The sequence below is a fragment of the Plecotus auritus genome (genome assembly GCF_963455305.1).
Source record: "Plecotus auritus genome assembly, chromosome: 8".
In the NCBI taxonomy this organism is placed as follows: Eukaryota; Metazoa; Chordata; class Mammalia; order Chiroptera; family Vespertilionidae; genus Plecotus; species Plecotus auritus.
The window spans coordinates 143,778,898-143,792,091 of NC_137782.1; the positions used below are offsets into that span (position 1 = coordinate 143,778,898).

The window sequence follows — 13,194 nt, forward strand, 5'->3', positions numbered from 1 at the left end:
TTTCCAAATGCTTTTAAATTATGAAACTATTTCTTCAACTAAATGTTACAAAGTAGTACTGAAGAATAAAAAGATAAGTAATCCAATTTAAAACAATGGACAAAAGATCTGTACTTCACAAATGGCCAATAAGCAAATGAAAAGCCCTCAGCATCATTAGTCCTCAGGGAAACGCAAATTACAAACACAAAGCCCTCATACTACCTACACCCAGGACAGCTAAATTTCACAAGTCTGACAACACTGATGTTGGCAGCTAGAACTTGCTTATATTTCTGGTGGGAATGGAAAAAGATCTGGCAGTTACTTAAAAAGTTAAACACACATTTTCTCCTATGACCCAGAAATTCTACTCCTACATATTTACTTAAGAGAAAGAAAACATATGCCCACAAAGACTTGTCCATAAATGTTCATAGCAGCTCTATTATAACCAAACAGTGGAAAAACCAGGTGTCCATTGATAGCCATGTGGATAAACAAACTACCGTATCCATACAATGGCATTCCACTCAGCTATAAAGATATAACTGACTGTTCTTACCCACAACAACATGCAGGAATCTCAGAAACAGCATCTGAGCGAAAGAAGCCAGACACAAAACAGCACCTACTTGACTATTCCATTTCCATTTACATGAAGTTCTGGAACAGGTACAACTAATCTATGATGAAAAACACTGGAATATTTTTTTTTCATTTGAGGGTAGAGTGGGGGTAGAGACTGGCCTGGAAGGAGCATGAGGAAACTTACTGGGGTGATGATAATGTGTATCTTGACAGGTGTTTGGATTACGTAGGTGTGTTTGTCTAAGTTCATCAAAAGGAACCTTAACACTTGTGCATTACAACTGTATATAAATTTTACCTAAAATATACCACAGATAAACATTGAATTCTAGGTAATGATATGCATAGTAACTCATTAGGGGTAAGTATCCTGATGTCCACAATCTACGTTGAATTGTAGACTCTAGGTGGTGGGGTTCACTATATCATTCCTTCACCTTACCTGTATGTTTGAAATTTTTTCTAACAAACTGTTGTAAAAAAAATCTTACACAGAGAATCAACATATGAAATACAAAACACAGTGACTAGTTGAAGCAGAGGTGGGGCCCCAGGCCCCTCCCACTGCTCCCTACTCTGTTTCCTGGGATGGTCTCTGAGGAACCTCCCTGGAACTCTGGGAGTCTGAGGAACACAGGGTGACATTACTATAGACAGCACACCTGGTCAGGCTGGGATGGGGGTGATGAATTCCAGGACCAACAATAAACCTGGCCCTGGAGCATGATGCAATAGCATTTTGGGGATTTCAGCTATATGAATATAGGCCCAAACCTTAGTCTACTAATGCCAGGACATCCCTAACTTGTTCTGCTAGCAGTCTCATTTCAAATAACGTAAATGTAGCAAGAAAAATTGCTAATAAAAGGGAATTCTGATCAAATAGGAAGAGCTGGTAACTGACAGTGAAGTGTTGATCACTGGGAGTGAATCTCAGAAAAGACCACCAAAAATTATTTCCTAACCAGATATTAACGAATGAAAGAGGAGAGAGGAAGGTATCGAAAGATACCCAAATGGCTGTGGAGGGAACTGGTGTGTTCAGGTAAGTGTACAAATGAGAAGAGGAGTGAAAAACAAGGATGAATACAAAAGTCTTACGCTGACAACTTTGATATGGTTTTAGAATATTAAAGTAAAAAGCTAAGAAAACTGAAAAGGATTTTCTGTATATAAGGCTAATAAGAAAAATACAGAAACACTAGGAACACTTTTTAGATCAGATGGTTTAATATAAACAGAAAGCAGACTTATTGCCTTAAAGAGAATGCTCTTCAAACCAGGAAAGACAAAACAGAGCTCATGCACCTGAGTACAGGTACCTTGCAATGGGACCACAGAAATAAAATCAGGAATGCCCAAGGAGTTTAGAAACCAGGAGAGGCGACATCGAACACAAACAGGCTCCTGTATCTAAAAGGGAAAACAGGTGGACTCTGGCAAATATTGATTCATGAGTTGATGCAATCTCTGGAAAATTCTGGCGTGAATTATTACACAGAAGGTCTTACAAGCACTTGGAAAGGAAGTGATGATTACTGGGCAGCAACAGGGCTTCACTGTGAACTACCCCCCGTTTTCCATTGGTTGGTTTGTTGGAAGGGGAGATTAGGGAACCAGAGACACACTCAATCTGGCTTTTCGCAGGATATGTGCCAAGTCTGTAGTGATGTCTTGTTGCCCTGGAGAGGGAAAGGTGAGGTCCAATACAGCACAGTCAGATAGAGGTAAACGTCTGTTTCTGACTGAGGAACTGAAATTAAATGTGTGCACTAACAACAGAATGTCAGATTGACGGGGGCTCCTGGAGGAGGCAGTTGGGTGTTCTAGTCTGTATTTTTTCTTTCATATGACGTAGAGCTCACACTGGTGAACTCACAGGATGACATGATGCTGGAAGGGAAAGTAAATACTCTGAGAAAGTATTTAAAAGATGTTGACAGGCTGGAACAATGAGATAAAATAAACAAGATACGTCTTGTTTGGTACAAATATGAAGTTCTGTCCTCAGAATTTAGAAAGTCAGTCGTGTAAGATGGGGGTTATAACCTAAACATTTTGGGCAATGATGTCTATGATTCGATTATATAGTGTGGCAACCAAGAGCTGATGCCATTTTAATTTAATTTAAAACAAATATAAAATCAAGACAAGAAGATGAAAGTCCTACTCTACCCTGAGCTGCTCAGATGACATCGGAAGCACTGAGCTGTTTTAGGTGAGACCGTTTGAAATGGAATAAAATGGAGTGTGCTTCCAGGGAGGGGCAGCTGGAAACCATGTCAAATGGGGAATGGTGAAGACCTGGAGATGGCAGCCTGGAGAGAATGAAGCTCTAGGAAGTCAAAGGTGGCCCTCCTGCGTATGAGGCTGTCAGAGGACCAGAGTTAACCAATGATGATTCTGAAGGCAGAACTCCGGCTAAAGAGAAAACATTTCCGTTCCATATAGAACAGAAACGTTTTAACAACTGGAACTATTTTAAATGAATGGGATGCTTTGGGATGTAAGGAGTTCTTCATCTCAGGAAGTATGCTAGTACATGTTAGAAAGACACGGGTCCAAGAGGTTCTGAAGAAAATTCTTACATGCCTTTTTGTGAGGTGTTGGATTTGATGACCAATGAAGGTCTTTCAAGGAGAAATTCAATGCCACAGACTGACTCAAATTACTCAACATACCATCATGAAGGTTTTTATACAGCATAAATAACGACAGCACTGTAGACAACATTGTTGATGGGAATGCCTTCAATATTTAAAAATCAGCTTAGGTATAGTACATAGATTTGGGGTGCTTAATGAGACTAAGCAAGTATATATAATAGAGTGCAATATTACCTTGACAGGATACGAAAAAAGCTTGACAAACCCGAAATCATCTCCAGTGGCTAAGAGGGAACAGTCTTTGGTGAGACTGGCAGCATTTACGTCGGTCACATCGCTGTGTGCGGGCCAGATCCCTTCGCAGGTGGGCCCCAGGACGCAGGTCCACGTGTCCCACTCTATCTTCTCAATCTTAAAAAGAAGGAAAAGAAAATTAATGTATTTTTGCACAGCCTAGAGATCTTTAGTTTTGTTTAAAAGGAACCATTTGAGGCTGGGTTAGCACTAAATGATGACTCCGCCCACATCAGGCACCTGTGTTGGGTGCTGAGGTACACGGTTCTAAGTTGCATTTTAAAGTGCTACATGCATTGTCTTAATAAACCAACACTGCAGCCAAATATCCACACAGTCTTCTCTAGATAAGATGAACATTTTGGGAATTATAAATCTGATGATAACATTCTTTAGTTCTTACCTAGATATTTATCATTGTACTAGAGGCTCAGTGCACGAAATTCATGCACAGGTAGGGTCCCTAGGCCTGGCCAGCGATCAGGGCCCATCAGGGTTTTCCTCTGGCCGCAGGCAGACACCCGGGACCCGGGCTTCCCTCACAGCCCTGGCTTCGTCTGGAAGGTTGTCTGGAAGAATATCTGGTCTAATTAGCATATTATGCTTTTATTATTATAGATTATTATAGATAAGCCATAAAAGCTAGATCAGGGTTTCTCAGTGAAAGCACTATTGACATTTCAGGCCGCACAATCCTTTGTTGTCAGGGGCAGTCCTGTGCATGGTAACATGTTTAGCAGCATCCTTGTCCTCCACCCATAGGATGCCAGCAGCACCCCCTCCCCAAGTTGTTCCCAGACATCCCCAATGACCCTGGGGCCCTTGCTCCCAGGTGAAACCACTGAGCACACTGATCAATGAGATTGATTATTTAGCAAACTATTTTAAAAAGTTACAAGACATAACTTTTTATTTTTTTATGGAATGCTTCCTTGGAGGAAAGAATAATCAGATTCTGCAGCTAGCTCAATATTCTTTATGCTCTGGAGAGACTATCTGAAGAGCTGTTCATACTGATATGAATGTACAGAATTTTGGGAAACCTTATAACATGAATTTCCCCCTTATGTGTATTCTTTTACATAATAATTGTTCATCTACATCAAGTTGCATCCTCTCCCCCTCCCCCATCATTTGGTTAAACTGCACTTTTAGTGTACTTATTTGGGGGCACGGGAACAGGATGGGAAAATAAAGGTGAAGTGATGTAAAAATGATGCTTAATATACAGAAGATATCCAGGTAGAGTCACACACAGAGCCCTCCAGATTGGGATCACAGCTCCATGGTCTTCTTATTCTCTTGGAATCTATTTCCCTATATGTAAAATGACATTGACAACCCTCGCACAAGGCTGTGTGAAAATTAAAATGCAGGCATATGAAGTGCTTGGCACATTCAACTAATGTTCAGGGAATGAATGACACAATCAAAAATATCCTCTACTCGAGGCTATAAATGTTTCTCCATATGGGACAACACAAATGGATCTTGAGAATATCATGCTAAGTGAAATAAGTCAGACAGAAAAGGACGAGAAACATATGATTTCACTCATATGTGGGATATAAAACAAAAAGCAACAAATGAACCAACAAAACAAAACAAATTCATAGACATAGACAACAGTATGATGCTTACTGGAGAGGAAAGGGGGTGAAGGGAGGATGAAGAGTTTAAGAGGTCAAATATATGATGATGGAGGGAGACTAGACTTTGGGTGGTGAACATACAACATAACATACAGATGAGAGATTATAGAATTGTACACCTGAAACCTATATAACGTTATTAGCAATCACACCCCCAATAAATTTATTTTTAAGTTAAAATGAAGACTGGTCAGAGGTGAATAAATTGGAATTGGGGGTGTGAGACCAAATGATCAGTAAACAATTTCCATTAATACAGTGTCATCATGTACAACAACTTGTTTTCCTAAGTACTGCACATAGACTTCCTTTAGAAATGAGGAAAACACTGTGAATGTGTGTGTGTCCAATTATCTCTGGGGCTACTTGACAATACTGGGATAGTTTATATTACTGGCAAATTGAAGAGAGAGGCAGGTGCTTATCCCTCAGTAGTGTACTTTTACCCACTTTTCCTCAAAGGAAGCAATATTTCCTTTTCTTTCACCAAAGTTTACATTGCCAGTACATAAGTCAGATTGTCTCCCGGGACTAACAGGACATTCTTAGAGCTCAGTCGGGCAATGACCTTTTGGCAATGAGGGTCATTCTCTGGAAGCACTGTGCAGCTAGCTTTTAGGAAGGAGGCAATTCGTGGATTCAAACATTTTATCTTGGCTTTGATTTCAACAATTAAAAAATATGTATGGGCCTGAGAACATGAGGAAAACAAGGGGCGGGGGGAAGTTTGATAAATCAGGATGCCAGATCGTGGATAGCTTTTGCTTTGAAAGATCATTTGTCTTGTTATTGTTGCAGAAAATATTGATTATTACAAATAGTAAACATTGAGAAAGTATGTTTCAAAAATTTACATTTAAAAGAAGCTTTGCACAAAACAACATGTTGAATGGGATAAAAAGAATATGTAGCATCTAAATGCTAAGAATATGTAGGATCTTAGTCATTGTCATCAGGCACAGAAAAATTAAGGAGAATTCGAACTGCGCATTGCTACCTCACTGGTATCGGAAATTCATAAATCCCCAGAAAGCAGGAAACCAGACTAAGCAACCAGGTTTAAGAAACTATCAAGCATAAAGGTACACTAAATGTAACCCATATTAGTGGATAATAACTGATAGGTTTTATTAAAAATATAACCCATAATAAAATAATTAGTGGATAAGAGTTGATTGGTTAATCTCACACCTGTCAGAATGGCTATCATCAACAAATCAACAAACGACAAGTGTTGGCAAGGATGCGGAGAAAAAGGAACCCTCATGCACTGCTGGTGGGAATGCAGACTGGTGCAGCCACTGTGGAGAACAGTATGGAGTTTCCTCAAAAAACTGAAAATGGAACTCCCATTTGACCCAGTAATCCCACTTCTAGGAATATATACTAGGAAACTAGAAACACCAATCAGAAAGGATATATGCACCCCTATGTTCATAGCAGCACAATTTACAATAGCTAAGATTTGGAAACAGCCTAGGTGCCCGTCAGCAGATGACTGGATCAGAAACCTATGGTACATCTACACAATGGAATACTATGCTGCCATAAAAAAGAAGGAATTATTACCATTTGTAGGCATCTGGATGGAATTAGAGAACATTATGCTAAGTGAAATAAGCCAGTCAATGAAAGAAAAATACCACATGATCTCACTCATTTGGGGATAATGAAAAACATTATAAACTGATGAACAAAAAGATAGATACAGAGGCAGTAAAGCATCAAACAGACTGTCAAATTACAGCGGTAAGGTTAGGGAGAGGTGGGGGAAATAAGAGATCAACTGAAGGACTTGTATGCATGCATATAAGAGTAACAACGGATGCAAAACATTGGGGGGTGAGGGCATGTATGGGAGTGGGGTGGGGGGGCAATGGTAAGATATGTACACATATAATACCTTAATAAAAAAATTTAAAAAAAAGAATTGGTTATATTAAATCTCCATGAAATATATTTTTTAAAGCTTTGTGTACGACTGTTACCTCTGAAGGTCTTATTATATGCCGTTTGCCTCTTGGAGCTTCAAAAAAGAGTTGTTCTTTGGCACCCGAATTAACTTGCAATAATTTCCCTGTTATGACAGAATGACGTAAAGAGACGATTAAACTCTGTACTTATTTATTATAAAGTGGCTGCAACTATTTTTATTCGTTTTAGTCAAAGTTTCATGAATTGAGTAAATACATGGTAGATATTCCAGAAGTAAAGGCAATTACATGCCATGGTACAAATCCCAAAGCTATGATTTTATTGAATATGGACCTCATAAAATCTGACCTTGAACATCCTTCAAGAATAGAAGAATCATGTTTGCTACGCTTTACTCTGTTGCACTGAAAGTAGCCATTTTTCCAAAGCCTGACAAAATCTACTTTTTGCTCTTTTTTCCTGTTGCCACCCAGCAGAGATGTGGTAAGAGCAGACTGCTTTGGCAAGAATTACGGCATCAGAAGTGAGAGCCTTGCTGCAAGGATTCACATTTACTCCCGTCTAAATTCTAAACGTGCCCTTTCAAGTTTAGAAACAGGAAGATAAGGACACACAAAATAAACTACGAATGCTCATTCCCCTCCCCTCTCCCACCTTACTTGAAAATTTGTAGAGAAATCCAAGACTTTCCCAAAACAAAATGTTGAGCAAAAATAGTCTTTCACTGTGATATAAATGTATAACCTTGGGTTCATTTTGATTAAATCCTACTTTCCCTCCAACCACATCAATAATCCTTTATGGCTTGAAATTTAAAAGACAAAAAAAAGATACACTTTATAGTATTTCTTCAGCATGTATATACATACACACATAGTATTTCCCCCTTTCTGTTTTCCCATAACTGTCTATATCTAGTAGTCTTAAAATGTCCTTCTTGGAAAAATACCAAAATAAGAACTTTGTGGGGTTTATATCATGTTCTTTAACCATCAAGTGGACACCACCTAGGTCTGAAATCTCACATGGCTAACCTTCAGAGTTGTAGATCTATTTCTAAGTGACTCATTAAAAACAAGGCTCTCGCCCTGGCCAGTGCGCCTCAATTGGTTGAACTGTCACCAAAAGATGACAGGTCCTATCCCTGGTCAGGGTGCGTGCAGGAGGCAACTGATCAATATTTCTCTCTCACATTGAAGTATGTGTGTGTGTGTGTGTGTGTGTGTGTGTGTGTGTGTTCTCCCTCCCTCCCTCTCCCTAAAAAATAAATTTAAAGCTTTTTGTAAAAAATGATAATAAAAACAAGGTTCTCTTAGTTCATAATTGAAAACCTCAATCGTTCATAATTTGCTGAATTTAACACGGTGGTGAGGGGGTTTTGACTTAGCTGTGGGGAGCAAATGAATTTGAAAATGGTTCCACTAAAATGGGCATTTTCCTGACCTTTTGGCTGAACACAGATACACAAATGAGAAAGGGAATTAAATTAGCTTTGGCTATTTAGCATTATAAGAAAATGAGTAACCAATATTTTTTCAATGAGCAAATACATATTTTAGGATTCTCAAGAGAGATTGCAAATAACAAAGGACGTGGAAAAGGATTCAATAAAAACATTCTTGGAATATGGCTAATTTTAGAAGATTTTTGGCCTCAGGATACTAACAGAACTCAAAGGATTCCAATTCTCAGATGATCCTAACAACTCAGTTTCAAAGATCACACTTAGAAAAACAAACCAAAGACTTTTAAACTAGCTCAGCGAAGTACTTGAGGATTGTAAGAATATTAGAGAATCTAAGAGCAGTATGAGAAGTGCTTCGCAGAACCGAGACACGTGCGGGGACCTGCCTCGCCCAGATCCCTTCCCTGAGAAATGCCCTCACGTGACCCAGAGGCTGAGCTGGACAAATTCTCTCCAGGAAAACTGGAATCTGGAGGCTGACTCAGTGGGTGCCGTGCCGAGATTAGAAGCGAGCTTTGGGACTGAGGGTGGCATTCTGGGGCAACAGAGAGTAGGCCACATGCAAATGAATTAGGGAAAGCCTGTCTGTGCAGAGAGAGGGGCCAAAAGCAGACACTGAAACACTGCAGGAAAAGAGGGGAGAGGATCTGCCAGCCTGGTTTCTGGGTTTTCCAGTTCACTCCTAAAGCCAGTTCCTAGGCAGATGTTGTTTCCTGTCATTGGAGTCTATGCCATATGCCTTTGTCTTTCCATAAACTCATCCTTTATTATTATTTTTAAATTGAAGCCGGATTGAGTAGACTTCTGGTTCCTTGCAACCCAACGACATGAAGGAAAAAATTTTTAAGTCAACTATTCGTGTTAGGATGGTGGAATTATGGGTGTGTATTTTCTCCTCAATTTTCTTTACTGCTATTATTTCATTGTCCTTTTTTTTAGGCATAGAGGAAATATTTAGGTCACCGCTTCTTTTCCCACTGCCTGCTGCCGTGTAATAACTACTGAAATATTCTGAGGACAAGAGCAGAAACAGAGCAAAATGTTGTATAACCCATGTATAGATAATTCACCCCTGAATAGAACAACAGTAACCCCATTCTTTCAGAATCCTCACATTTTTACTCACTAGAAATGTATACTCACACAGAATGAGGAAACTGAAAGATACAGATGTCCTCATTTCTAAGCAGGTACAGGACATCACACATCTTACAGGTACATAGAGCTTTATAGTCCACAAAACGATTCCCACACATCACCCCAGCTGGTATATTATTTACAAGTTAGAACAATTCTAAAATTGGTGCTAAATGTACCAAACATATCAGGCCATTGGCAATGAAAATGGGAATGAGATCTATTGTGGCTCAAACTGTTAATTGTTGAAAGATAGCATAGTCCTGATATTTCCAGAAATGAACTAATAGCAGCCAGAACATATCCTTCCATGATGCCTCTCTCTCTATATATATATATTTCTCTCTCTCAAGCATTCTGTGCAGGAGCTTGCAGTCAGGGATAGCTGTTGTTTCTGCAAAGGCTCGATGCACTTTTTGATTTTCCTAGGACCTGTGGTTGCCATGGACACGAGAGGCTGCTGAGGCTGCAGGCTGTGCCATTCCCCACCAGAGGAGCCAGCTGGCTCCGGCAAATGTGTTCACTCTTTGACAAGATCAAAGGAATGAAACAGATTCCTGCTCCTCAATTCTGCCGTCTATCCTTTGCAGACCCTCGAGGCTCTGCTGTGAAAGCTAGGCTGGTCTTGAGGCAGCCTGGCACATTCTGGAGGTCAGGCATTTGCGGCACACAAGAGATCAGGAACATAAAAATACCAATATAACACATCGCATGACAATGAAACTGGACATAAACCAAGGAAGATTTATGGGCACACTTGCTGTTATTCTCCTGATGGCTTCACCCCACACCCTCAGCCCCCAAATCAAAAGTATTCTGTTCTCCTCTCAATCCTAGAAACCATTGGTCCAATCCTCTCATCTGACTGAAGGGGCCACTTAGGAAGAGAGGCGAGGTGGCTTCTCAAAAACCTCAGCATCTTAACTCCCAGTCTCTTTCCCATCGCCCCAGACCACAGACACTGGCTTTGGGCAGAATTTTGGAAATAGCGAGGTCGTCTCTTTCCCTGCAAAAGTGATGATTCCACATTGGGTGCCTTTACATAGACCTTTGCCCAGGCCCTCCACGGGGAAGCCCGCTGATCTCAGCCAAGATCTTGTTCTTTCCCCTGGGATTTACTCCTCTTTATGTCGCTGACATTCAACCCAGGGCTTACACATTCGCAGAATTAAAAAAATAATCCTCTCAAAATGTGAGTCAAACTACAAGGAGATACCACCTCACACCCAGTTGGATGGCTGATATCAAAAACAAAATAAAACAAAGCAGAAAATTCCAGAAAATAACCAAGTGTTGGCAAGGATGTGGAGAAGTTGGAACCCTCGTGCACTGTTGGTGGGAATGTAAAATGGTGCAGCCACTGTGGAAGACAGTATGGTGGGTCCTCACTTAAAAATTGATTTATCATTTGATCCAGATATTCCACTACTGGATACACACCAAGCACTGTACACCAGGTTCATAGTAGCCAGAAGGTGGACACAACCCCAGCACCCACTGCTGGATGAATGGATGGACCAAATGTGGTGTGTACATACTATGGAATACTGTTGAGTCTTAAAAGAAAAGGAAATTCTGACACATGTTACAACATGGATGAATCTTGAGGATATCATGCAAAGTAAAATAAGCCAGTCACAGAAAGACAGATACTATATGACTCTACTTAGTATGCAGGGGTGGGCAAACTTTTTGACTCGAGGGCCACAATGGGTTCTTAAACTGGACCGGAGGGCCGGAACAAAAGCATGGATGGAGTGTTTGTGTGAACTAATATAAATTCAAAGTAAAGGAGCGGAGGGGAGAGCAAGAGAACCAGATAGAACAGCCGGATCCGGCCCGCAGGCCGTAGTTTGCCCCAGGCTGATAGAGTAATCAAATTCTTAGGGACAGGAAGTAGAATGGTGGTTGCCAGAGGCTAAGGAAGGGAGAAAGAGGAATTATTGATTAATAAAGTTTTAAGTTTTATAAGATGAAAGGAGTTCTAGAGACAGATAGTGGTGATGGTTGCACAATAATGTGAATGTATTCAATGCCACTGAACTGCACTCTTAAAAATGGTAAGAGGGGAGGGGTGTTGGGGCTGAGTAAAAAGGGTGAAGGAACAAGATGTACAAATTGGTAGTTACAGAACAGTCATGGGGATGTAAAGTACAGCAGAGGAAATATAGCCAATAATATTATAATAACCAAGTACAGTGCCAGGTGGGTACTGGACATATTGGGAAATCACTTTGTAAAGTATATGACTGTCTAACAGTATACTGTACACCTGAAACTAAAGCAAAATAATGTTGAATATAAACTAACTGAAAAATAAAATAAGAAAAATGGTTAAGGTGTTAAATTTTGTTATGCATCTTTTTGCACAGTTAATAATTTTAAAGCCCTGGCTGGTGTTCTCAGTGGTTAGAGCATCGCCCCAAGGACTGAAGGGTTGCAGGTTCGATCCCTGGCCCCAGTTGGGAGTGTGTGGGAGGCAACAGATCAATTAGTCTCTCACATCGATATTCCTCTCCCCCTCTCTCCCTCTCTCTGTCTCTCTCTCCCCTCCCTCCCTTCCACTTTCTCCAAAAATCAATGGAAAAAATATCCTTGGGTGAGGATTAACAAACAAAAATTAAATAATTTTAAAGAAATCTTCTTGACCAAAACTTATTCCTCCTATGTCCCATTTTCTTGTAGCTCTTCACTCCCTAATGTGTAAATAATTAATTGGTTTTCATCCCCCCATGGTCATTGCAGTGGTGTGATTTCACATTGTGTCAGGTAGTGTGTGTGTGTGTGTGTGTGTGTGTGTGTGTTGAATTTTAAACAAAATTCCCCATACTCTAGTCTATGTCCACATAAGGCTGGCCCGGACTGGTTTCAATCTTTCTCACAAGATGGCATATCTAGGCATGTTAGCCAGAGAGTAAATAGGAAGAAATCACTGCTTTTGTTTTTCCAAACAATAAAGCAGAGAATATCAAAGAAAGGGGTTGCGAAGTGGCTGCTTCCACCTGCCCATCAGCCTCCTGGTTCTTAGGTGACTGACTGTCAGGTGCTGTGTCCTCAGGTGGCTGGTGCCCGGCCCAGGCACAAATGCCAGCCCCGGCCCTCAGCCCTGTGTCCAGCATGGCCCTGACATGTGATGGGAGGGACTTATCTGATCTCCTTTTGCCCTTGTTGGGACTTGCACCTCTTCCCTCCTATCTGGTGCACTACATAAATATGCCTGCAGGTTGTAAAGCTCAGATAAAGTCCAAATTCCAGGGCAGCAAGCATAGTTACTACTAAATACCTGTCTTGGCAGAAGGATCGGTTTATGGTTCCTACTTCAAGAAATACTTAAATATTCTGGCATCTCTGAAATAACCTTTTTGGTTGAGGCCCTCATTACCCCATTTTTCCTGGTTTATTTTAGATGCTTTCCAACTTCAGGCTCACTCACCCTCCAAAAGCTGGTGGGAGATGCCCCATCCACGTGTCCTGGAGTTACCTAACGCTATAGGATAAAGTGCAGTATCCAACTTCCTTGCGTGGCATGACATCA

General features: G+C 40.6%; 1 protein-coding gene across 1 annotated transcript in view; it reads right to left on the reverse strand.

Annotated features, from left to right (window-relative positions):
- The window catches only part of EML6 (EMAP like 6), a gene marked incomplete at its 5' end in the record, with an annotated part of 220,528 nt that overhangs the window by 39,168 nt on the left and 168,166 nt on the right, over nt 1–13,194 (reverse strand). The window contains 2 exons of the mRNA XM_080685637.1: nt 3,411–3,587; nt 7,111–7,199. Coding sequence (XP_080541763.1) covers nt 3,411–3,587; nt 7,111–7,199 — 266 coding nt within the window. The remainder of the gene's footprint in view (nt 1–3,410; nt 3,588–7,110; nt 7,200–13,194) is intronic.